The 27530-nt window shown below is 24.7% G+C and overlaps 1 protein-coding gene across 7 annotated transcripts in view; it reads left to right on the top strand.

Moving 5' to 3' along the window:
- The window catches only part of LOC126908078 (protein KIAA0100), a 101910-nt gene that overhangs the window by 2353 nt on the left and 72027 nt on the right, over positions 1-27530 (top strand). For 5 of the 7 annotated variants that reach the window (XM_050689922.1, XM_050689925.1, XM_050689927.1 and 2 more), the window contains exons 6-23: positions 655-790; positions 858-952; positions 1931-2050; positions 2622-2811; positions 2876-3045; positions 3589-3707; positions 3765-3916; positions 3982-4121; positions 4265-4430; positions 4487-4615; positions 11794-11986; positions 12052-12211; positions 13046-13583; positions 22190-22354; positions 22426-22626; positions 22685-22878; positions 22958-23091; positions 24087-24456. In XM_050689922.1, coding sequence (XP_050545879.1) covers positions 655-790; positions 858-952; positions 1931-2050; positions 2622-2811; positions 2876-3045; positions 3589-3707; positions 3765-3916; positions 3982-4121; positions 4265-4430; positions 4487-4615; positions 11794-11986; positions 12052-12211; positions 13046-13583; positions 22190-22354; positions 22426-22626; positions 22685-22878; positions 22958-23091; positions 24087-24456 — 3372 coding nt within the window. The remainder of the gene's footprint in view (positions 1-654; positions 791-857; positions 953-1930; positions 2051-2621; positions 2812-2875; positions 3046-3588; positions 3708-3764; positions 3917-3981; positions 4122-4264; positions 4431-4486; positions 4616-11793; positions 11987-12051; positions 12212-13045; positions 13584-22189; positions 22355-22425; positions 22627-22684; positions 22879-22957; positions 23092-24086; positions 24457-27530) is intronic. The other 2 variants (XM_050689924.1, XM_050689923.1) reach the window with 2 other exon arrangements.

Here is a 27530-nt window from a genome sequence, read left to right as displayed (position 1 = left end):
AAAAAAAAAAAAAAAAAAAAAATACGAAATTTAAAGTAGAGATACACAATAAAGTTAAGAGATAATTTGATTATATCTGGTGCAAATATGCTCAAAATCATTATGCTAGTTTCTAGAGAAGATGCAATGTCATAAAACAAATTTTGTGATTGGCGCAAGAGATTTCAGGACTATCAATAGAATTTTGAAAAAAAAAGAGAGCTTATCTAGGATGGCTTAGTATTAAGTGACTAATTTTTGTTTCCTAAAATTAAAAAACTGATAGGACACCACCATCGTGGGATGTTAAAGAGAATTAAAGAAACTGATAACTTGCTATTTATAAGGTCTCAGTTGAGGCCTTGAGTGCTTATGAGTAGTAAGTGAAATTATGAAATATAATTTTGTGTCAGTAGCAGAAGAAAACTTAAGAAAGTTTTGATTCATATCCAACAAATTATGAAAAAAAAAAAAATGAAATAATCAGAAGTTTTAGAAATGTTCAAGGATGGTGTAAAATTTACACAATTCTAAAATATTGCTTTTAGAATTCTAACTATATTATAAAATTGATACCCTATATTATTTGAAATAGAGTTCAACCTTTAATTCTAGTTTACATAATTTGTTTCATTCCATTTTGCATTGAATTTTAATGTAATACATTTTGTTTAGAGGATTAAAATCCAATTAGAAGAATTGACAATTGATGTCATTGAAAACTCAGTAATTGAGATGAAAGGAGAATTTAAATTATTGGCTATAGATAGTTTATTAATTCATGATGACAAAGATCTTTCCCTGAAACAATGTATGATTAAAAAGTACTTCCAGTAATTCCTTTTATTTGATTTAATTATTATTTTATTTTATTACAGGTAATTTTTCTTTAAAAGCAACTTTTGAAAATTTATTTTTAACAGGACAGGAAGAAATATATGTATCATTAAAATCATTTGTATTTGATGTTAAGGTAATTTTTTTTATTTAAAAATCATATATTAGGTGATTGATTTATCATTGACACAGAGTTGTCCTTATGGGGAACTAACAGAGTTCTGAACCTTTCATTTTTTTTTGTTAAATTAGGGTCTTATGCTTTAAAAAAAAATTGGCATTAACTGTATTATAATTATTTTTAATTGTATTTGTATTCATATTAATTTAATTGTATATGTTCATTTTTAGTATTTTCTACTTCTATCATTTATAAATTGTTTTTTTGTTTGAAAATTTAATTTATGGTCATAGAACAGTTGACAATCATTAAAAGCAATTTTCGTATGAAAACTAAATAAAAATAATGAAAATGTGTTAGGGAAAAAAAACTTTGCAAGAGTAATAAAGTACCCTCATCACAAGTTCTTTCATTAAAAATTAAATTTAAACAGTCCTAAAAATATTTTTGATTAGTATTTCTATTATACTTGTCCAGACACCTCAGTGCTTTGTGATACATATATATATATATATATATGTGTGTGTGTGTGTGTTATATGTTATTTATGAAGGGAAGGTGTGGGCGAGTCGGTAACACTGCAGTGCCTGATGCGCACTGCCTCGAGTTCAAAACTTAATCACGGGCGGCTTTATTTGCCTGATGAGAGATCAATTTGGTAATTGTAGTCGTCTTCCCTCTCTCTGGCGACAGACTAACCATCATAGTGTTGCTGAATATTAACATTTAAAAATTTCATTGATTATTCATTAATTAAAATTTGTGTACTTTTTAAGGTGCCTATGTTAGTATTTTCTTTGGTTTTAATTCATTCTCATTACTTATACGTCACCTTCTTAGGAATTATGAAATTAATTGTTTCAGTTTATTTGATAATCTTGGACTAATTTTATCTCCTCCATTGTATATTACTGTATTATTAAATTTTTTTTTTTAATTTTAATAGTTTATAGTAATTATTCTCTAATGATTAATAATAGTTATTTTTTATAGTATTTGAAAAATGTATTGAAACTCGATATCAGAGCAAATGATTTATATGCTTTATATTCTCATGATGAATTTTTTTTGTGGTATACATTATATACAAATCCTATATTGAAATCATACCAGGTAAATATATTTTTTATCTATATTCTCTGTGATGAGAAAAAATTTAGAAACTAAGATTCCTGATCAGAAAGTGTCAAATTTCGGAAATTATAATTTTATTGAATTATTAAGATGTTGTTATTACTACAGGTATATGAAAAACTTTATTAAAATAATAATTGGAATATTGCAGTTCAAGTGACTATTGTTTTATCAATATTTAACAATAATTTTTAATTTAAATTCATATCATATAATTAATTATTTGTAGTGTCCTACTAAAAATTATATCAGATTTCTCATGGCTTAATTTTGGTTCTATAAAAATGTTATGTTTACATGACATCAGTACACCTTGAGAGGTGTATTAATGAGGGAGCTCAAACTCTTTAAGGTCTTGTAACAACCAAAAAATGTTTTTTTCTTCCAAAAATGTATTATAACTTTAACCAGAAATTTAGCAGTATGTTTTTAACAATTCTAAACAAATTTTTTTTTAAGTTGCAACAATATTGATCTGTGTATATGGTATTAATTTTTTTTAAGACACCTAGAGAGACATAATTAATGAAATCAATTATTTATTTTTTAGTTATTATCTGTTGATACTTCGAAAACAAAACAGAAATTAACTACTTCAAATAATATATTAGATGCTTTAGGTTTTGATATTTTTTTTCTAATACATAATGTTACAACTACATTTAGATTATCTAATAAATCTGTATCAGTGAATTTAAGCAAATTTAAGTTAATATCATCATATAATCCATTAGATCAAAGTAAGTATTTTTTTTAATAAATAGTATTGATATTTTCTAAACTATTATGTATTTATCTTATTAGTAAATCTAAGAGAAGTGTCTAGTTCATATTTTCAAAAATGGAACTGTGATTTACACATAGAAACTTTACGATGTTGTTTAAAACCATTTTCAAATACTATGTTCAGTCCTGGAATGAGAAAGTGTCATTCATGGGGGACACCTTTATTCATAGGATTATTATTATTACAGGTATATTATACATTTTTAATTAATCATTAGAGTGAGAATCGGCTGTCTAAATGTTTTTTGTATTATTGTAAAATAAATCAGTTTAGATAATACAAATAAATTTGAACCATATACAGTAAAGTTATAATATATAATGAATTCAATAACTTTTGATCTAATTAATATTTTATGTTCATTTTTTTTTAAATTAATTTTTATATTTTAAGACTATACAAATAATATAACATGCCATATATTTTTAATTTATTAAAAAATTTTAAAATTTAAAAAAAAATGTAAGCAAAATTCAAGATAGCCATTTTGTATAGTAGATTTTAATAGAAATTTGGTAAACCATATTAATTAATGTTCAGTAGTAAATTATCTGTAGCATTTTAAAGTTTATGAAAATTTGAATTTTTGTTTATTTTTTATTATTAAACATTACAATATGAATTGAAAAGAAAATAGAAGAAAATTAGATCTTTTCATGCAAAATATTAGTTATAAGTATATAACCATTATATTACCTTGTTTTAAATTAATTTTTTTTTTTTTTTTTAGATCAAAAAAAGTACCCCTTTATATATTCAAAAAATAAATATTTCATTGGATATTGTTCGATTAGAATGGAGTCCACCTTTAGCTCTATTTATATTGCAAGCTCATTACAGTATTCAACAGTATGTACACAGAGATGTCTTATAAAAAACTCTTTAACGATATATATTTTTTTAAAGATTTGTTAGTACAACTTTAGAAGAAAAAAAAAGTAATATAATGAATGAAGAATTTACTTTTTCAAGAAAAAAAAAAAAAAAATTATTTCAAACTTATGGATTTTATATTTCAGTAACTAATACTAATGTATTTCTTATAGCTGATAAAAAGAGTATGTGTTAATAAATGAATTTAAAGCAATTAAAATAAGATTATTAATAGAATTATTTTTTATAGTCTGTTTACTTATATGTATTGACACAACTACTATAGATATGGAAAAATCAAAATTAATTTGTTTGATTAAAGGTTTTAAATGTGATTCATTGATACCTACCAAGCATCATTATGTTTGTACATCATCAAATGATATAAAAGTATTTATGATATAAAATTTTTATGAATGACTGCTTACGTTTTATATATTATTAATTAAACATTTATTTACAAGAGTATTATATTATTTACATACAATATAAATTTTATACTTTTAGTTAATTAATTAATTTTTATTTTTAAGGGCTGGTGGTTATATGCTAAGTCTTTAAACATGAAAACATTGAATGCAAATACTAAAGATATTACAGTAGAAATTATTGAAAACTTTGAATTTCGTTGGAGCACGAACATTCACTTAAAATTGTTAACTATTTACTCTGATTTTAATGATTTTATCAATAATATCAGTAATTTTTATTTATATTGTATTTTTATTACTTTATTAATCAAAATTATTTTATAGATACCAAAAAAACGAATTCAGAGAAAACAACATCTGACCCATTGTTTGATCAAATATTACTAAACATTAAATCAAAGTTTAAATTTTATATGAAAGTTTCCACTGGTCATTATTTATTATTTTCTACAGGTATTATTTTAAATTTATTTTATTGATCTATACAGATTATTTAAAAATACTGCAAAAAATATATTGTGTAATATTCTGAGACTACAGAAAATTATTTAATGTAAAAGAAGAATTGGGTACTATACTTTTGTCCCTCGAAAGTACATTGATGTATAGTGTAAGACAAAAAGATAAAGGCACAGAATTGTCGTAATTTAAAATAAACTTTGTTGTAGTTTAAAATAATAATAATTAAAAGTGTAATAGGAAATCATATGTGGTATTAAACTTTGTGGTGAACGCTTTTCGAGAGTATGGGGCAGTGTGGTTTGAGGGTCTGTTATTGCTTGTAATGACATGCACATTAAATTGGAATAATCTTACCTGAATTATGTGATCTTTTAATAGTGCAGTTTTTACTTGTGGAATGATAATAAATATACAAACTCAAATAATCACTAATTTGTATACAATGTTTTTAATAAGTTAATTATTATAATAATATAAAATAGTAATAGAAAAACTAACGATACAAAATTGACATAAAAAAGAAATCATACAATAAAATGTTATAATCAGTTTTTACAAGCACTATTGACACAAAAGTTATTTTTACAATTTTTACGGATAGGTGAAAGAAAACTAGACGTGTTCACATTGGGGTAAGGTCAAAACAGAACAGGACACTAGCCCAGGGATGTTCTTTGGCATTTCCCAGGTCCCCTTCCATAGATATGCATAATCATCGTCCGGATCTCATTGGGTTTCACATTTTAGGTCTTTTATAATCTGTTTACATCGTGAAAGAAGTTCTTTAACTATGTACAATATAGAGTAACATTCGACATTTGATTATTTAACGTTTGCATGTGTTGGGAAGGAACGAATGTGTGTGGTGTGATCGTGAGAATTTTGTATTTGGCTGTTTTAGAGGATAGAAAATGTTGATTATGTTTTGTATTTTATGTATAGGGCCTATTATAACAAAATTTAGTCTAATAAAATTCTATATTTATTTCATGAAACTAGTTGTTATTAATACAAATATAATTTATAGATTCTATGTACTACTAAACTTCAGGTTATATCCAAATAATAGCAATCTTATCTTATTTTCTTGATCATAAATCATATAAAGACTTATCGATGAATTAATTAGGTTTTGTTGTGATATAACCATAGATTAGTGATTGTATGATCAAATTACCTTTATGTAATACTTCTACTATACTTAATACAACTTAACAGTATATACTGTATTAGCATAATTTGTATAGTATTGTTATTAATTATTATATAATTTACCATAAGAAGAGCAAAACCATTACCAATTGAAGAACGAGTAAAAATTATGGCATACAAGGAATATGATCTTTCAAATTGGAAAATATCGCATAAACTAAATAAGAGTTTCATGGTTATAGATAATTTTGTAAAACTTTTCCAAAATTATAATTCCAAAAAGTCTACAACTTGATTGCAAGTATTAAATGATCATGAGTAAAGAGCAATTTTAAGAGTTGCATTGTATTTTGCTTTGTCTGCATGTGGTATTCTCAATCAATGTGGTGTGAAAATAAATATTCATAACTTACAAAGACTGTTAAAATGCACACCAACATTCATTTGAAAAACTTTTACAAAAACTAACATTAAATGAATGTAATAAAAATGCAAAATTGAACTTTTCAAGAAACAAAATGAATTGGTTAAAAAGATGGAGAAAAGTAATTTTTTCGGATGAAAAAAAATTTAATTTGGATGGATGTGATCGATTTTTGCATTACTATCACGGTTTAAGAAAAGATGAATGTATAATGTCAAGATGTCAAATGGGAGGAGGATCTGTAATCATTTGGTATACAATTGGTTATAAAAGACGAAGTGAACATTTCTTTTAGATGATAGAATAAATGCTTTGAAGTAAGCATTCTCAGGGTCTTCTTAACACCCAAAAGTCATGTTTTTGGCAAATAGCAGAAAGAAATTTTATATTTCAGCAGGATAATGCGCCAATCCATACTGCTCAAATCATAAAATTATGGCTTGAAACAAATTCTACATCAAATATTAGATAACCTGCGCAATATTCAAGTTTAAATATTATTGAAAATGTTTGGGGACGACTCGCCAAAGAAGTTAATAAAGAGGCCAAATAATATTCTTCAGTTTGTAAGTGGAAACTATCAATTTTAGATGCTAATTTCTTAAGATGTTATAAAAAAGCTTTATGATATAATTCCAAAAAGAATTTTTGCCATTATTCGTACTAATAGAGGTTCCATTAAATATCAATATATTAAAATTATGTATATAAACATTAATAAATATAATAAATTTTGTAATATCGAATAGTTTGTTTATATATAGATATTTACCTTTATAATTTTGTTACAAATTTTATTTATTAGTTCATGATTAAAAAAATAAGATAAGATTGCTAACATTTCAGTATAACCTAAAGTTTAGTAATACTTAGATTCTATAAATTATATTTGTATCTTTGGATATGGTTTAATTAAAAAAAAAATGTTGGATTATTCCAAAAGCAACATGATCTCCTATTTCGTTATTTATATCCTGATTACAAGTTTTATAATTTTAAATGTAATATATGAATAAATATTTATTATAGCGATTAAATAGAGTATGAAATTAATATTTAATAATTTAGTATTGTAATTTTTTACAAAAATTGTATTTTTTTTTATAATCTGTATTTTCTGTTTTTACCATGAAAACAAAAAATACGAAATTTATTTTTTTCATATTAAAATATATTATATAAGCTTTAATTTAACCTATATATAAGTGTCAGTATTTCCGAAACATTTTTCAAAATTTAGTTGAAAAAGTTCTTTTTTCTATATGTATTTTTATGTTTTGAACCTCCCCTATATAAAGGGAAATATTCTGATTTAAAATAAAATTATGTCGCACAAAAGAAGTGTATAAATAGTAATTATTAAAAAGAATTGTACTGATCCATAATTTTTTCAAAATGTATTAGCATTATAATGTTAAAAATGTAAAATATAAAATCGAGAATATTAACACAAAAGTAGAATACAATATCCATTTTTACCCTGAAGATAGAATAAAGTTCGAAATATTTTTTCGGATAATTTTTAATTCCCCCCTGTAGGCACGTAATAGGTCAGATTTATAAAAAAAAAATAAACGGTAGCACAGTGGGGTCGCGGCATATTGGAGACATTACATAGTTAGGTCCAGTATAGATTTAATCTGAAAGTGATTAAAAGTGATTTATCAAAAGTAAAAAAGTTACTATTTTAAATCCCCCCTAATGAACAGGTTAAGTGATAGATTTTCAAAAAAATGATATCAAATGAAAGGTAGATATCTAAGGTTTTAGTATAAAAAAAAATTATGTTGATTTGTCGATTTTTCAAAAAGTTATGGAAGTTTTAAGAAAAAAAAGTGNAAAAAAAAATTATGTTGATTTGTTGATTTTTCAAAAAGTTATGGAAGTTTTAAGAAAAAAAAGTGAAAAAATTTCGAAAATTAGCGATTTTTAAATTTGTAATTTTTTTGGATATTTCCCCCATTTGCGGGGAACGAGGGAATTTTTTTCAATTTTTAAAAGTAATGTCTTCAACTAGATACAATTTGTGATGTTTTGACGTACTTTTCATTTTTAAACATAATCAGTATATAAATATGGAAATATAGCTTTTGTAATAATCCACCAATTTTTTTAAAATTAAACACTATCTAAATATTTGCATAGAAGTGTTTTTTATGATTGTGATTTTAATTACTGTCAGATATCATTATACTTGATCCAACTATGCCACGTCACTACTGTGCTGAGGCCCTCCTGTGCTGGGTTTTTTTTATCGAATTGTTCAATAAAATATATCTAGCACAGAATTGTCCAGCACTTAGTTTTTATGACATCCCTTTAAGCTCCTGTTTATGCTATTGTAAGTTGTAAAGTATGAAAAGAATTTTTTTTTTAGCTTCGATGCGAAGCTGAGAAGGTATTAATTTTACCATGATGTGTTTATTTTTTTTTTTTTTTTTTTTTTCAAAATGATTACCTTTAACATATTAAAAATCAAAATCAGTATNTTTTTTTTTTGTGTCTGTCACTACTTTTTCTCAGCTCTCACTGGACCGATTTCTTTTAACAATACGTCAAAAGATCACAAATTGTATCTAGTTGAAGACATTACCCTTAAAAATTTAAAAATTTTCCCTCGTTCCCCGCAAATGGGGGAAATATCCAAAAAAATTACAAATTTAAAAATCGACAAATTTTGTCATTTTTTTCACTTTTTTTGGTTAAAACTTCCATAACTTTTTCAAAAATCGACAAATCAACATAATTTTTTTTTATACTAAAACCTTAGATATCTACCTTTCATTTGATATAATTTTTTTGAAAATCTATCACTTAACCTGCTCATTAGGGGGGATTTAAAATAGTAACTTTTTTACAAAAATTAATTTTTTCAACTTAATTTTTGAAAATGTTCCAGATATACTGCGTCCTTCAAACATATATCAAATTAAAGATTTTTTTATGTACTATAAAATGAAAAAAAAAAAATTTGACCCGGCGACCTATCTTCTGTGCACAAATGGCTACCGTATTCAAATATATGCTATTTTTCTATTAAAATTCTAGGTTTTGTATTTATTTTATTTTAAAATATCTTATTAGGAGAATATATTGACTTTCATGAATATTATATAATTTAATTGACATAGAATAAAGGTCATAAGACATAAGAAATTAATCTTATTAAATTTTTTTTACTTTTTTAAAGTCGAAAAAGTAATTTTTAAATTTGAGTTAGCTTAAATAGTCAATTTTATCGTGCAACGAACAGTTGCCGAATGGTTAACATCCTTATCTTTCACGCCTAGGGTACGATGTTCAAATCCGTCTGTGACTACCAAAATTTTGCATTTTTTGTTTGAGTTAAAATAGAATTTTCAAATCATTTGATATTTATCTCATTTAGATTCAATAATTTCAATAAATATAAAGGATCTTATCACTATAGTCTCCCCTCGTGAGAACAAATTGATATTCATGTTAATATTATTTTACTATGTGGTTCTTTTTGTGGCTACGATTTATTTTGCCAACCCTCACTAGACCTACTTTTTTCAACGATATACGTCAAATGATTCATTTAAGTTTATGATATTTAAGTTAATGATTAGTTTAAGTTATTACTCTTAAAAATCAAAAAAATATTCCTTATTCAAATAAAAAGTAGCTTAACTAGATTTGTCCATACAAACAATTAAAATCATTAATTTTTAATATTCTTAAATTATTTATTGTCGAATTAAATTTGATATGATAAAAGTATTCAACTACAAAAGTAAATAATTTTACTTTATAATTTATTAATTTTTTAACTCTATTTCTGTGTGCTACTACCAGTCTATAATATGCCAAATTTTTTAGTAATATGTTGCTATATAAATCATAAATTTAAAAAAAAAATGATTTTTAGTTTCACCTGAAGTTAACGATGGAGTTTTACAATTATAATTATATTTTTGATAATATGCTCAATTGAGTAAATCTTTTTAACTACTTTGGTTTGATTGGTTCATTTAATTAAAGTAAATTATTAAAATTAATTAAGTTCTGAATATTTCAATTGCAGAATTTTTTTAAACACCAAAAGTTATTAGGATATGATTACTATTCTTTCTATTTCAGTTATCTATTACGATAAAAATGTAAAAAAATCGAATTTTTCTGACAAATGTACTGTAATTAGTAATTATAAAATTTCCAGATTGCATATTAATCTTAAAAATTTCATTTTTTTCAATTTAATAATGTCAATTTCAAACTTGCAAGTTGAACTATAAGTTATGGTAACAAATTCATTTTTTAGCTTCGATGCGAAGCTGAGAAGGTATTTTTCATTAAAACTTTCACTTTAAAAGACAATAAAAAATAGGTTCAAAATGATTACCTTTAACATATTAAAAATCAAAATCAGTATTAATTTAATACAATTTTTTTTGTTCTTAATTATTTTTTTTTATATGTAAATACTTATTTTTTAATAATAAGTAATAATATTAAAACTTAGAAGTAATAGAAAAAGTTTAATTGCACATTTGAAAACATCACGAAAAGTTTATTTAGAAAAGTATATTTTTTTTCTGATGAAAGTTCCTTTTGTTTAGTGTATTTATTCATAAGTAACAAAATTTTTTTATTAAAAAGTATTGCATAAATTCCTTTAAATTTGTATACGCATTAAAAGTATATGAATATACAACTCCTTTTTATTTTTATAATATCTCCGTAAAAATTACAATATTATATTATTGAATACCACTTTCATACTCAATTTAATTACTGTAATTATTATGTATTCATATATTATAGTTATAAATCGGGGTAAAATTAAGGGAATAAGTGTTATTGTTGTTTTTGAAATAATCTACCAATTTCATTTTTTTCTATTTAATAATATTTATTTCAAACTTGCAAGTTGAGTTAAAAGTTATGGTAATAAATTCATTTTTTTTTTATTAAAACTTTCACTTTAAAGAACAAAAAGAAGTAGGTTCAAAATGATTACTTTTAACATATTAAAAATCAATAATAATTTGAAAATAATTAATTATAAAAATTATATAATATATAATTAAAATAATTACTAATCTGGATATAATTAAGGAAATAGGAGTTGATGTTGGGTTGGGTTGGTTACATTTTTAACTTTATAATGCTATAACTCATTGAAAAGTGTACGAATCAACACAATTTTTTTATGAGAAATAATATTTTTTAATAATCCCTTTTTCATTCGACATACTTTATCTTAATCAGGGTATTAATAAGAAACTAGCAGATAATGTAGCTTTTGTAATTATCCACCAATTTCTTAGAATTAAACACTATCTACTGATTTGCATCGAAGCGTTTCTTATGATAGTGATTTTAATCACTGTCAGATTAAATCTATACTGGACCCTACTATGCAACGTCCCACTATGCCGCGACTCCACTGTGCTGGGTTTTTTTTTTATGAAATTTAATATAAAATGGATAAATAATTTTCAGTTTTGTATAATTAAGTTGTTACTCCTAATAACTTTTTCTTAATAAATTCTATAATAGTTCTATAATTAAAAAACTTTTAATTTTTTTTTATTTTTATAAATATATAATTATTGTTAAATTTTAGATGATTTGATTTATCATAAGCAAAGAAATATAATGTTGTTACAATTAGAAAGTAAGATTTTTAAAGTATCAATTGATCAGTATAATATATTTACTATTAAAGGATTTAAAATATTAAAAAAAGAATTTGATAAAGATGTTCAAGCAGAAAGGCAGAACTCTGAAGATCTAATTACTGAAAGGAATGCTGTTTGGTAAAAATATATTTATTGATTATTTAAAATAAACTTATCATGTTTAAAATTAATTTAATTTTAAGGGATGTAACAATAGAAAATTTAAAAATGGTTTTCCCATATGGTTTTGAATTCAATACAATTTTTCAAGGAGAATTCTTCAGTGTTATTAAGTGGTTAAAATTGATTCATAGAAAACCAAAACCAAATCCAGAACCTTTGCCGAGTGATATTTTATTAAAAGTAACAAACATTTTTTCTTATTTAATGTTTTTCAAATGCATGTATGTTTATGAATTGATTTCACATGAACTCGTATAACTATACTCTCAATTAAATTCTATCCTTTTATGGTCTTGTTTTTTTTAAAACATGCTCCAATTATTTTTATTATTATCTCAAATTTTTTCTATGATTGTCACTATTTTCATGCTTTTTTGTAGTGGTTTCTTATTTTGTCCTCTCTAGTCACTTCATACATCAATATTAAAATTTTCATCTGTGTAACTCATTTTACATTTCATTTAGATAATAATACAGACATCAAGTTATTAAAGTTATTAATACTTCAATACCTAAACTGGAGGAGAAGTTAGGCCAAAAAAATTCTAGTGATAAAAAAACAGCACCTGTGCAACACTTCCTTTCATTACTTTAAATTGTTAATAACTTCTGAAATAATAGTCTTAAAGTTGTTATTGCGCCAGTTATTTTCTTAATTAAATAAAATTTTATTTTATAATTATTATTATCATTATCTAATAAATGAACTAGATAATTATATAATGTTGCCATTTTTAAAAATAAAGTTGACACTCTTATAATGTATAAGGAATAAGCAAAAAATATACTTCTTTATTGATAAATTGAGAAGAGCATGTATATAAAATTACCAAAATTTATTTTTATTTCATAAAAAAATCAGCTAGTTCATTGAATTTTGTATAATTATTATGTTTTGATATTATTAAAAAAAATTAAAAAAATAGGTAGTTGTTTAACCAAAGTATTTATTTTCTTATTAAATATTTTGACTTTTATCACTTTTTTTATGATTAAAAAATTGTTATTAAATAGATTCAAGAATTTCTTTTTGAGTTATGTGATGATGATTTCGAAATAAAATTAAGAGATAATTATGAATTACTTGAAGACGAATATAAAGAAAGTTTAAAAAGACAAAAAATGCTTGAAACTAAAGTCTTGGAAGTTGTAAAAGATCGTTTACTTTTACCAGCTGGAAAGGTTGAAGAATTATTAAGTAGTTTGCAGAAAATGAATGCTCAAATATATATCCAACGATCAAAACAAATGAAGCAACAAGTTCGCACCCGATTATTTTCATGGACTTTAAGTAATCTCTGTGTTATTGTACTAGCTGATCACTCCATGCATGGAGCACAAAATGTCGTTAATCATATTAGTGAAATGGATTCTGATAGCCTTTGGCCTGAAGATGGTTTGGAATTTTGTATATTATGGTGTCGTATGATTTTTGCAAGTTGTGTAGAGTGGAAATTTCACCTTAGAGATTTTCCCCAGACTTGGTTTGATATCAGAAAGTTACAACTTTGGGGGAAGTTGGCTGGTGCAGAGCAAGAACCAACTAGACGAGGTAATGTTTGCACTATGAAGTCTTAACATTTTACTTGTTTAAATAATGTTGTAATTTTTTATGTATCAGAATTTTTAGCTTCGATGCGAAGCGGAGAAGGTATTAATTTTACTATGATGTGTTTTTTTTTTTTTATGTCTGTTGCCACTTTTTCTCAGCTCTCACTGGACCGATTTCTTTCAAAAATACGTCAAAAGATCACAAATCGTATCTAGTTGAAGACATTACCCTTAAAAATTGAAAAAAATTCCCTCGTTCCCCGCAAATGGGGGAAATATCCAAAAAAATTACAAATTTAAAAATCGCTAATTTTCGAAATTTTTTCACTTTTTTTTCTTAAAACTTCCATAACTTTTTGAAAAATCGACAAATCAACATAATTTTTTTTTTATACTAAAATCTTAGATATCTACCTTTCATTTGATATCATTTTTTTGAAAATCTATCACTTAACCTGCTCATTAGGGGGGATTTAAAATAGTAACTTTTTTACAAAAATTAATTTTTTCAACTTAATTTTTGAAAATGTTCCGGAAAGACTGCGTCCTTCAAACATATATCAAATTAAAGCTTTTTTTATGTACTATAAAATGAAAAAAATAAATTTGTTCCGACACTTTTTCTTCTACATTTAAACGGCTGCCGTAGTTAAAAAAACACTATTTTTGTGTTAAAATTTTCGATTTTAAATTTTCAACTTAAAAATGCTATAACTTTTTGAAAAATGTATATATCAGCACAAATTTTTTTTTCTAAATACATTATAAGTACATCTTTCATTTGACATACTTTTTATTAAAATTGGACAATTTCCCCTTATATAGGAGGCGTTCAAAACTTGAAATATTGTAAAAAACATAGATCTTTTTCAACTTAATTTTTGAAAATATTCTGGAAATACTGCGTCCTTTAAACATATATAAAATTAAAGCTTATTTTATATACTACAAAATGAAAAAAAAAAATTGTCCCTACGACCTATCTTCTATACGCAAATGGCTGCCGTATTCAAAAATATGCTATTTTTGTATTAAAATTATGTATTTTATTTTAATAAAATTTGATGTTGATTTTGCAATTATCCATCAATTTTTTAAAATTAAACACTATCTACAGATTTGCATCGAAGCGTTTCTTATGATAGTGATTTTAATCACTTTCAGATTAAATCTATACTGGACCTAACTATGTAATGTCTCCAATATGCCGCGACCACACTGTGCTACCGTTTTTTATTTTTATAATTTCTCCGTATAAATTACTATATTAAATTATTGAATATCAATATCATACTAAATTTAATAATTATAATTAGTATGTATTCATATATTATATTTTTAAATCAAAGAACTACTAATTAGGATATAATCAAAGAAATAAGAGTTGATGTTGCTTTTGGAATAATCCACCAATTTCTCTAAATGAAACACTATCTACAGATTTGCATCAAAGCGTTTCATATGATAGTGATTTTAATCACTTTGAGATTAAATCTATACTGGACCTAACTATGTAATGTCTCCAATATGCCGCGACCCCACTGTGCTACCATTTATTTTTAACTCTTAATTCTACAATTAAAAAAAAAGAAAAATTCAGATTCTTAATATAATTTTAATTTTTAATAATATTAGCTACAAATGATTAATTTTTATTATATAACATAGAATTATTTTATATGATATTCAGTAAAAAATCTTTTTTGTTTACTACAAAACACAAATGTACTTTACATTTAATACAAAAGTACATTTGTCATTGTTATATATTATTGTTACACCAAGTCAAATGTTCTTTTCACTGGACTTTTTGTTTTACAGCTGCTTACTTAAATAATAATGACAAATAAATTCAACTATGATTGTAATTGTTATTTAGATATGTAGAGAGCACTTCTTATTTTTGTTGTTACTACTAACCATATTTTAGATTTTATATTATCACTACAAAGTGAAAGCCTCCAATAATTTCAAAACGTAAAAGCTACTATCATTTTTTTTATTTTTATTCCATATCAAACATGCAAAATAATATTGGCTAAATTTTAATTCAGTTAAGTCAATATTGAATGATCTGTGTTTTTTATATTGAAATAGCTATAAAAATGAGAAGGTCATAAAAAATGTTTTAATCTAATTATAGCATAAATAATATGTTAAATTAATCTATTCAATTTAATAATGCAATAACTTTATTTAGAGAAGCATAATGCAGAGATCACATTGTAATAATAAAATAACGTAGTAAAACCTTAAAATACACAAATATTGATAATATACAAATTGATAACTTAACACTCCTCCTCAATTTGTACATATTAAATAAATATTGTGAAAAAAATAACAAATAATAATAATATATATTATAATAATATTATCATAAAATTAGTTCACTAAATTACAAAAATACAAAAAATATGTATAAAAATTTTAGTTAAACAATATATCATAGTTAAACAAAAAAAATTAACATTATAAATTTAAGATATTCCCATTTCTTTTCTAAATTTGAAAAATAATGGTTTTCCCAAAGGTTTTGTTAGAAAATCCACAATTTGTTCCTGTGATCTTAAATGTTTTATTGAAACAACTCCACTATCAATTACTTTCTTAACAAAATTGTATGATATATTATGATATTGATATCAATATGTTTGAGTCTGTTATGTTTCCTGGGTTCTTTAATAAACTTAATGCAAGATTGGTTATCCTCATACATTATGGTGGAAGATAATTTTTGACCAAGTTCCTCTAATAATCTCCTTAGCCATATGCATTCTGACAAGGTTGCAGTAAATGCTACATATTCAGTTTCTGTGATAGATAATGCAACAGATTGTTGTTTTCGACTAATCCAATAAATTGCACACCAAATATTTTGAATAAATAACCTGTTGTTGATCTATGATCATTCACATCACCAGCAAAGTCCAAGTCACAGAATCCAATAATAAGACTGATGATTCATTTCTTAAAAAAAAAGAGTCCAAGATCTTTTTTTCCTTTCAAATATTTTAAAATTGTTTTCAAGTGAATCCAATGTTCATCTGAAGGATTGAACTGAAAACACTAAAATAATTAACCCAATAACAAATATCTGGTCTAAAATGTGTTAAATACATAAGACAACCTATTAACTCTCTATATGGTTTACTTGTAGTTTGGCCTTCATTTTGATATAATGACAGTTTTGCTTCCATGGGAGTCGGTGTTGATTTACAATTTGACATTTTGAAACGTTCAAGTAGTTTTTCAATATATAACTTCTGATCAATTCTTATGTAATCTTTATTATAATTAATTGACATACTTAGAAAATGATTGACTGAACCTATGTCCTCCATTTTAAACTAAGATGAGAAAGTGTTTTTAAGAATTGTAATTTTCTGTAAACAATTTCCTGTAATGAGGATATCATCAACATACAACAATAAAATTTAAAAAAAATTATTTTCAGTTTTTGTGTAAAGGCATGTATCCGAATTAAATCTTTTAAAACCTTCTTTTATAATGAAATAGTCAAATCTCTGATTCCAACATCGAGACACCTGCTTTAACCCATATATAGAACGATTAAGTTTGCATACCATATTATTGTTTTTATAAACCTTTGGTTGTTCCATGAATAAGTTTTATTTTAGATAACCATTTAAAAATGCTGTACGTACATCCATTTGGAATAGATGTAATTCATATTTATTAACTAATGCAAGTAAAGTTCTCACTGTTACAATATTGGCAACTGGAGCATATGTTTCCACATAGTCGATTACCTTGAATTTGAGAATATCCTCTTGCTACAAGTCGAGCCTTATATCTTTCGATTTTTATTTGTTTTCACTTTATAGACCCATCTACATGATATTAACTTCATATATTCTTGTTTTGGCACTATTGTCCATGTTTTATTCAAAATATGTGCCTCCATTTCTTCTTTCATCGCCTCTATCCACTTATCTTTATGTTCATCTTTTATTGCTTCATTGTAGCTATAGGGTACATTGTTGACTATATTTTAAACAGACATAGCTAAAGCAAGTAATGAGGTTTCATAATCATTTAAATATGATGGTTTTTTTGTGTTCCTAGATGGTTGTTGGATTTAATTTTCTTCAACTCTTTATCTCCATTCTCATGTTCTTCTTCAATATTTTCTTCAACATATTCTTCTTTGTTTTCTTCAAATGTAACAATAAGTTTCTCTCTATTACTAACAAATAATTCTTTTGGACTTTTTTTTATATTTTATGATTTGCTGTCAAATTTATTTCTAATATGTTTTGGTTTATGAAGGTATGCAGTAGAACCAAATACTCTCAAATTACTAATATCTGGTTTAATATTTGTCCATAATTCCGAAGTCGTTTGATTATACAAAACTGATGTAGGTGATCGATTAATAATGTACATAGCAGCTAGTACTGCTTCACTCCACATAGACTTATCTAGCTTACTATCAATCAGCATGGAGACCTAGTGCGTTCAACAATTGTTGTTCTATTTAAACGTTCAGCATGCCCATTCATTTCAGCAGTATATGAAACAGTATATTCAATTTTTATGCCTTTTTGTTTACAATCATTGGTGAGAATTTTAGATGTATATTCACCACTATTATCATATCTTAAAGTTGAATTGCGATTATTAAATTTTGCACTTACTAATGCTTCAAACTCTTTTAGTTTATCAAAAGTTTTATCTTTACTTTTAAGTAAATATACCATTGCAAAATGAGTATTATTGTCTAAAAACGTGATAAAGTATTCCATGAATTTGGAGTAACAGGACCACAGATTAAGTAAAATTAAAACTATATTAAAAATATTATTAATATAGTTTTAATTTTACTTAATTAATTAGCCACAAGTGATCAATTTTTATTATTATAGGACCACAGATATCCGTGTAAACAAGTTCTAGTGCTCTTGATGCTCGTGTATGTTTCTTATTAAATGGCCCTCTAGTCTGTTTGTCTAAAATACAACACTTACATTTAATATTATTATTCATATATGTATTGATTGTCAAACCTTTCACCATAGACTTTAATTTCAGCATAGAATTGCCATTCAAATGTCCTAGCCTTCTATGCCAAAGTACAAAATTATTATCATTACATAAATTAACACCATTTTCACGTTGCAAATCGAATTTTAGTTCATAAAATGTTCCATAACGATGACCAATAGCAATAACTCCAATATCATCCATTATTTGTACCATACCATTTGATAATAAAATTTTTAAACCAGTACTTTCAATCTTTCCAGCAGAAAGTAAATTCTTTCTTAAATTAGGTATATATAATACATCATTTATTGTTCAACACATAGTTTTACTATTTATTTTCTGAATTACAGCTACTTTACCAGTTTTTATGCCAAACAAATTTGATCTACTTTTAGCTACACCTATAGTAATTGGATTTTTCAAATTTTCTAAAGACAAAAAATATTTTTCATCATTAATTAAATGATCAGTAGCTCCCTAGTCTAAAAATCATATTATTTTGTTATCATTGTATCAGAAGTATTATAACTTAAAGTGTTAAAAGCAATATTTCTACCAATATCTTCTTCATGATTGCTTTTTGTATAATTGACTTATTTCTTATTTGATTTCCATTTACCTGGTTTCTTTAAATTATCTGCTTTTCTTTTCTTACATTCAGCATATTTATGGCTTGGTAATTTACAATAGTTACAGTTGAACTGAAATGAATTAAAAACAGCATTATTTAATTTTGAACTTGATTCTTTAGAAAGATCATTATTTAAACGTTTAGTTTGTTCATCTAATATATGACTTTAACAAATTCTAAGGTAATTAAAAAGTGTTTCAATTGCTGACATAACCATATTGTATGACTCCGGTAAGGTCAACAATAATAAACATGCCACTAAATCATCTTCTAATTTAGCACCAGCTGATTTGACTTGTCCGACTAACTCATAAAATCTAGTAAAATATTCCTCTATAGATTCATTTTGAGAATACTTACTTAACAATAATTTCTTTAATAAGTAAAGTCTATTAGATATACCTTTTCTTTCAAATGCATTTAATAATTTCTGCCATATTTCATAAGCTGTACAAGATTCTCTTATATACTCAAGATGAGAGTCTGCAATAAATTGCACAATAATAGATTTTGGGCCCTTCTTTTTAAATTCTTCTAATTTAAAAGCATCATTATTTGAATTTCTATCTATAGAAATACATTCTAATACCGCAAGTTCAGCTAATAATGTTTCTATTCTAAACTTCCAACAATCAAATCCAATACCATTAAATTGTTTAATTGATTTTCTTTCTTCCATCTTGCTTATAATTAAAAAAAAAAATACGTTCCTGGGCCCATAACCTGTTCAATTAATCTATTCAATTTAATAATGCAATAACTTTATTTAGAGAAGCATAATGCAGAGATCACATTGCAATAATAAATTAACGTAGTACAATCTTAAAATATACAAATATTGATAATATACAAATTGATAACTTAACAGAATAAGCCCTTAAAATTTAAGAAAAAAATGAGGTGGCTGTGCAACCACTTCTGGTTGATTTAGCATGGATTGACCCATAAGAAACATTTCAATGCAAATCTGTGGATAATGTTTAATTTAAAAAAAATTGGTAGATTATTCCTAAAGCAACATGATCTCCTATTTCCTTCATTATTTCTGATTACTAGTTCTTTGATTTATAAGTATAATATGTGATTAAATATCTTAAATTTAAATTTAATAATTTAGTATTGTAATTTTTACAGAGAAATTATAAAGCTTATAAAGTTACTTTTATGGCAAACGTGTATAAAAATTGAAAGGCCTGATACAAAACTTTTTAGAAGATAATTTGTTGTTAATTATGAATAAATAGTTTACAAGAAATTTTTAACAGAGTCAAAAATTTATATTCTTGAGCAATTTTTCGCACTAATTTCAAATCTGCAATTAGATATTTTAAATTAGTAATACTATTACTAATTAGTTAAAAACTATATGGATTATAGTTCTCAATATTTTAATTATATCATCTATTTAAATACCACATGTTACATAAAAATGATTAGTATTTCTATTGAAATCATTTATTATGATACAAATATAATAAGTGATATTAATGAAATATTAGGTTTCTTTCATATATTTACTGTTAATAGTAATTATATAAGTTCCTAAACATATATCAATCTAAACAAAACCAATTTTAAATCTTTATCAAATTATCTGTTTATTATACTTATATTTATCTAAATTTTTAAAATTAAGGGATTTTTTCCAATATGACTATAACTTCAACTAAATTAAAATTGGTTCATTTGACACATTGATCATCAAAATTGAGAGCTGGTATTTTTTATGGATAGACAAAACACACACAGAATCATAAGATTAGTAACTCTTTAGTTTCACATCAAAACTAAAAAAAAAAATGTAAAAAAATGTACTCAATGTAGCGTATTATAAAGAATGATTATAATTGTAAAAATCCATTGTAAAATTGATATGAAACCAACAATTATTTTAGCTTCGATGCGAAGCGGAGAAGGTATTAATTTTACTATGATGTGTTTTTTTTTTTTTTTTTATGTCTGTTGCCACTTTTTCTCAGCTCTCACTGGACCGATTTCTTTCAAAAATACGTCAAAATATCACAAATCGTATCTATTTGAAGACATTACTCTTAAAAATTGAAAAATATTCCCTCGTTCCCCGCAAATGGGGGAAATATCCAAAAAAATTACAAATTTAAAAATCGCTAATTTTCGACATTTTTTCACTTTTTTTTTAGAATTTATTTATACAGCAACATGTTACCAAAAAAATTGGAATATTATAATCTTTTAGTGAAACTCACTAATAGAGTTAAAATATTAATAAATAACTAAGTTAGATTATTCAACTTTGTAGTTGAAACTTGCCAAATCAAATATAATTCTACTATATATACTTTAATATCATTAGAAATCAATGATTTTAATCTGTCTGTATGGAAAAAGTTAGTAAAAGTATAGATAAAGTAGTAAAAAGCCAAGAAATTAAAAAAATATATATTTTGAAATAATATCTTGAATAAATAATGAATTAATAAATTATAATAAATAGTTGATGAATACTATATAGTAAATATTAAGTTTTGTACAAAATCTACTTATTTCATATATTATTATTCATAATATTTTGTTATGTTTTTATGTATTTATTACATTTTGGTATTTATCTGTATTTATTTGTTTGTTAATAATTAACAATTATTGTGTATAGTAAAATTTAAAAATATAATAAAATATTTATATTTTTCATAATACTCACGACTATACTACCTTATCAAGTGTAATATATATATTTAATAATATTTGTATGTTATTAAAAATATTAAATTGATTAACTGTTTTTTTTTCTTTTTCAATCTATCAGATCAGAAATATTTTGTGAAAATTAATTACTCCAATTAATTTGTACCTTCTTGAGAGAATATGAGAAAACCCGCTTTTTACGCCCAAGATTAAATGAACTTATAAACTAAACCAATTCTATTTTTTTGATAGTTTTTATGATATATATATATATATATATATATATGTGCTTATTTTAATAGCCAAAAGAAGTGTAGTAATTGAACTTGGTGATCCGTATGGTAATGTTACTATTGAAAGAGGAATGACTTCATTAAAATATTATTATGATTTAAATTGTGAAATAGATAAGTGTTTATATTCATTTGGACCTTGTTGGGAACCTGTGATAGCACAATGCAAATTATGTAAGTTTTTTAACTATTAATACAATTTTAAATATTAGCTTTATATTTATTATTATTCATTTTTGTTGTAGGTTTGGAAAAAGTTTTAAGTTCCAGTCGAGATCCAAGTCCACCTTTACCTTTTTGGGATAAAATTCGTTTTTTACATCATGGTCGTTTGACTATGATTGTTCATGAATTCAAAGTTAAATTACATGCTTCTCTTGATCCATATAATACTACTGAGGAAATGGAACTTAATTGGTATGATACAGCAATGGATTGGACTAATGGTAAGAAAAAAATAATTTAACTAAATATAATTGACAGCATTAAATGCATTTTTTCCAGCAAAATTCATGTTTAGAGGTCATTTAAAAGTACTAGTACGGACAGCTTCTAAATATGATGATGTTTGCTTATTGAATCTTCCCTATTTGAAACTAGGAGTTAAATTAAAGTGGTCATGTTTAGGTGATCCTAATGACCATTATTCAGTTATGCCATGCGCTCCTGATAAGTTGCCAGAGTATTCTAGTAATCAAGTATAGTTTTTAAAATTATTTACAAAATAATTATTAAAATTAAATACATTATATTATAATTCAAACATAATATTTATAGGAACATGATTCATACAGAGCATTTCGTTCTCAAAACTTAAATGTTAGTCTCTCTATTGAAACAAAACCAGAATTGAATTCGCCTTTAACAGACTCAGATTACCCTGTTGCTTTGTTTTATGGTAGTACACTGAAGTAAGGATTAATATTTTTAAGTAAAATACTACAATAAAATGTTTGAGTTTTTAATTTAATAGTAAATGACATTTAAATTTTTAATATAACTTTATTCGTTTATTAAATATAAACATTTTAAGTTTCAAATTTTTGAGTTAATATGCATGTATAATACACAAGGGGTTACAAATACAGATAACTAATTGGTTTTTTATAACGTCGATATTTGCACAGGTACAAAGCATTTATTATCAATGGTAGTAAGGCAAATTATTGGGAGCTTATAACAGGCATTATTGTAAGGTTTTTTAGTTTCGATGCGAAACTGAAAAAGTATTAAATTTACCATGATGTGTTTTTTATTTTTATGTCTGTTGCCACTTTTTCTCAGCTCTCACCGAACCGATTTCTTTCAACGATACGTCAAAAGATCACAAATCGTATCTAGTTGAAGACATTACCCTTAAATATTAAAAAATTTTCCCCGCAAATGGGGGAAATATCCAAAAAAATTACAAAAATAAAAATCGGTAAATTTTGTTATTTTTTTCTTAAAACTTCCATAATTTTTTCAAATATTAACAAATCAAAATAATATTTTTTTATATTGAAATCTTAGGTAATTTCCTTTCATTTGATATCATTTTTTTTGAAAATCTAACACTTATTCTGCTCACAGGGAGGGATTTAAAATAGCAACTTTTTTACAAAAACTAACTTTTTCAACTTAACTTTTGAAAATAATCCGGAAATGTTCACAGTTATATTTAATCTTATATTAAAGCATATATTATATACTTTTCTACGAAAAAAAAAAATTCGAGATATACATTTTCTTCTTAGTAAAAATAGCTACCGTATTCAAAAATATGCTATTTTTGTGTTAAAATTCTGGATTTTGCATTTTATTTTATTTTAAAATATCTTACAAGAGGAATACATTGATTTTTATGTATATTATATACATCGTTATTATATTTATATCCAACAAATCTTTAAGTAAATTTTTCTAGGTGGTTTGAAAACTTGAAACTTATCTTGTCTGGTGTTACAAGGCCTACGAGACGGGGTCCATTATTTAACAACAGTAGACTTCGTAAACTAACATTGAGCCGACATTATCGAAAAATTAATTTGTGTGTATCACTACAAAATTTTCAAGTTACTTATTGGATGTCATTTGCTTTACAACGGGGTTTTGAATTGTTTGGTCATCGTATATCCACTAGTTCTGAGCATACGTTGAATTTGGTATCAAATTTTGAAGATGACTTGCAACATCGTTCTCGACCAGTGTGGTCTGTAGGTTATATGAACTGTGAATTGATGGACACTGAAGTATGGCTTAAGAGTGCTCTCCAGCCTGATAAAGAAGACGAAAAAGTGAGCATATTAGTATACATATTTAATAGCTTAAATGACGATTAATAGTAGAACAACTATAATTAGAGCATCAATTTATATGCATTTTATTTATGTTTATAATTTATATTTAGAAAGATTAGTAGACATCTAATTTTTTTTTATTACGTTAAATTTTATTTAAATAAATTATTTTATGTTTACTCCTAACTACATAGTACTTTTACTATTTTGCCAACCAACTACTTTTATCCATTTTGATAATTTTTAATCAAAACATAAATTTATAAACTATAAATTTATATACAACAGGTGACCTAACGGCTGTCATATTATTTTTGCACTTTATGGGTAGTTTAAGTATAGATAAACGAATTTTAGGTTCATAACTAAAAATTCTAACGGAATTCATAATTTCTCATGGAGTATAAACAGTAGTCTTTTACGATGTATTTTGATAAGAAAATAATAACTTAACGATTTTACTTTGAATTTTTTTACTATCTTTTACATGGTTGATTATTTGTACTGTTTGGTAGAGAACGCCATTAGCAAAGACCTAGTGGACCAGTTCCACTAGGTCCGGAAGGTCTGACACTTTTATATATATCTTAAATTAAAGCTAATGTAATATACTTTAATTTGAAAAAAAAAATTTGACCTCTGAACTTGTCTTCGTGGTGAAAATGGCTATGGAATGCTATTTTTGTATGAAATTTCTCGATTATATATTTTACATTTTTTACTTTAAAATGCTATAACTTTTTGAAAAATATATGGATCAATACAATTTTTTTATGGGAAATAATATTTTTTAATAATCCCTTTTTCATTCGACATACTTTATCTTAATTAGGATATTAATAATGAACTAGCAGATCATATAGCTTTTGGAATAATCCACCAATTTTTTAAAATTAAACATTATCTAAAGATTTGCATCGAAGCGTTTTTTTTTTGATAGTGATTTTAATCACTGTCAGATATCATTATACTTGATCCATCTATGCCACATCACCCCTGTGCTGGGTTTTTTTTTATAAATTTAACCCTTTACCAGCCCATAGGGGGTTTCATAATGACAACTTTTTCACAAAAAATTAACTTTTTCAACTTTTGAAAGTGTTCCGGAAATACTGACACTTTTATATATATCTTAAATTAAAGCTTATGTAATATAATATAATTAAAAAAAAAAAATGTTGGGCTTTATTTTGTCTTCATGGTGAAAATAGCTACCGTATTCAAAAATATGTTGCAATATATAATGCTAATGACATTGTATAAAAAGTTAAACATACTTAAATTTTTTTGTTTCTTTGAAGTCGAGAAAAATAACTTCTAAATTTGAACTTAAATTTCCATTTTTATTAAGTAACAAATGCGACGTACGATTTCTGAAATGGTAATACTGGAGTCTTTCACGCCTGTGGCACTGAATTTTTTCATAATTCTTTTTGAGTTAGAAAAAAATGTTTGACACATTTGATTTTTATTTCATTTAGATTCAGTAACTTTATTACTGTAGTCTCCTCTCGTCAGAAGAAATTCATATTAATATTATTTTACTATGTGGTTTTTTTTTGTAGCTACCATTTATTTTCTCAGCTCTCACTTGACCTACTTTTTTGACAATTTTTTTTTTTTTTAACTAAACACTATCTACAGATTTGCATTGAAGCGTTTTTTATGATAGTGATTTTAATCACTGTCAGATATCATCTATACTGGACCCAACTGTGCCGCCACCCCTCTGTGCTGGGTTTTTTTTTAATGTGTGTGCTACTACCAGTCTAAAATATTACAATTTTTTTATAACATATGTTGCTATATAAATCATAAATTAAAAAAAAAATGATTTTTAGTTTTACCTGAATTTAACGATGGATGTTTACAATTATAATCAAATCGAAAAAAAATCGAACTTTTCTGATAAATGTACTGTAAATAGTAATTATAAAATTTCATGATTGCATATATATCTTAACAATTTCAAACTTGCAAGTTGAGCTAAAAGTTATGGTAATATATTCATTTTTTTTTTTTTTAATAAAACTTTCACTTTAAAGGACAAAAAAAGTAGGTTCAAAATGATTACTTTTAACATATTAAAAATCAAAATCAATAAGAATTTGAAAACAATTAATTTTAAAAATTATATAATATATAATTAAAAAAATTACTAATCTGGGTATAGTTAAGGAAATAAAAGTTGATGTTGCTTTTGGAATAATCCANGAAATAAGAGTTGATGTTGCTTTTGGAATAATCCACCAATTTCTCTAAATGAAACACTATCTACAGATTTGCATCAAAGCGTTTCTTATGATAGTGATTTAAATCTATACTGGACCCAACTATGCAACGTCCCCACTATGCTGCGACCCCACTGTGCTGGGTTTTTTTCTTATTATAATATACATAAATATCAGCCAAACTGCATAAAAAAAAACGGTAGCACAGTGGGGTCGAGGCACAGTGTAGATAAGGCATAGATGGGACAAGTATAGATGTTATCTGACAGTGATTAAAATCACTATCATAAGAAACGCTTCGATGCAAATCTGTAGATAGTGTTTCATTTAGAGAAATTGGTGGATTATTCCAAAAGCAAAATCAACTCTTATTTCTTTGATTATATCCTAATTAGTAATTCTTTGATTTTAAAATATAATATATGAATATAAATGCNTATCCTGATTAGTAGTTCTTTGATTTTAAAATATAATATATGAATAAATACTAATTATAATTATTAAATTTAGTATGAAAATAAAAAAGTAAAAAAAATTTAATAAGTTTAATTTCTCATGTCTTATGACCTTTATTCTATATCAATTAAATTATATAATATTCATGAAAGTCAATATATTCTCCTAATAAGATATTTTAAAATAAAATGAAATAAAAAACCTAGAATTTTAATAGACAAATAGCATATTATTGAATACGGTAGCCATTTGCGCATAGAAGATAGGTCGTCGGGACAAATTTTTTTTTTTCATTTTATAATACATAAAATAAGCTTTAATTTGATATATGTTTAAAGGACGCAGTATTTCCGGAACATTTTCAAAAATTAAGTTGAAAAAGTT

Source organism: Daktulosphaira vitifoliae, unplaced genomic scaffold (genome assembly GCF_025091365.1).
Source record: "Daktulosphaira vitifoliae isolate Bord-2020 unplaced genomic scaffold, ASM2509136v1 Scaffold_5, whole genome shotgun sequence".
NCBI classification, from domain to species: Eukaryota; Metazoa; Arthropoda; class Insecta; order Hemiptera; family Phylloxeridae; genus Daktulosphaira; species Daktulosphaira vitifoliae.
Note: the sequence above shows the minus strand (reverse complement) of the source record. Positions and strands in the feature narration are given on the sequence as shown.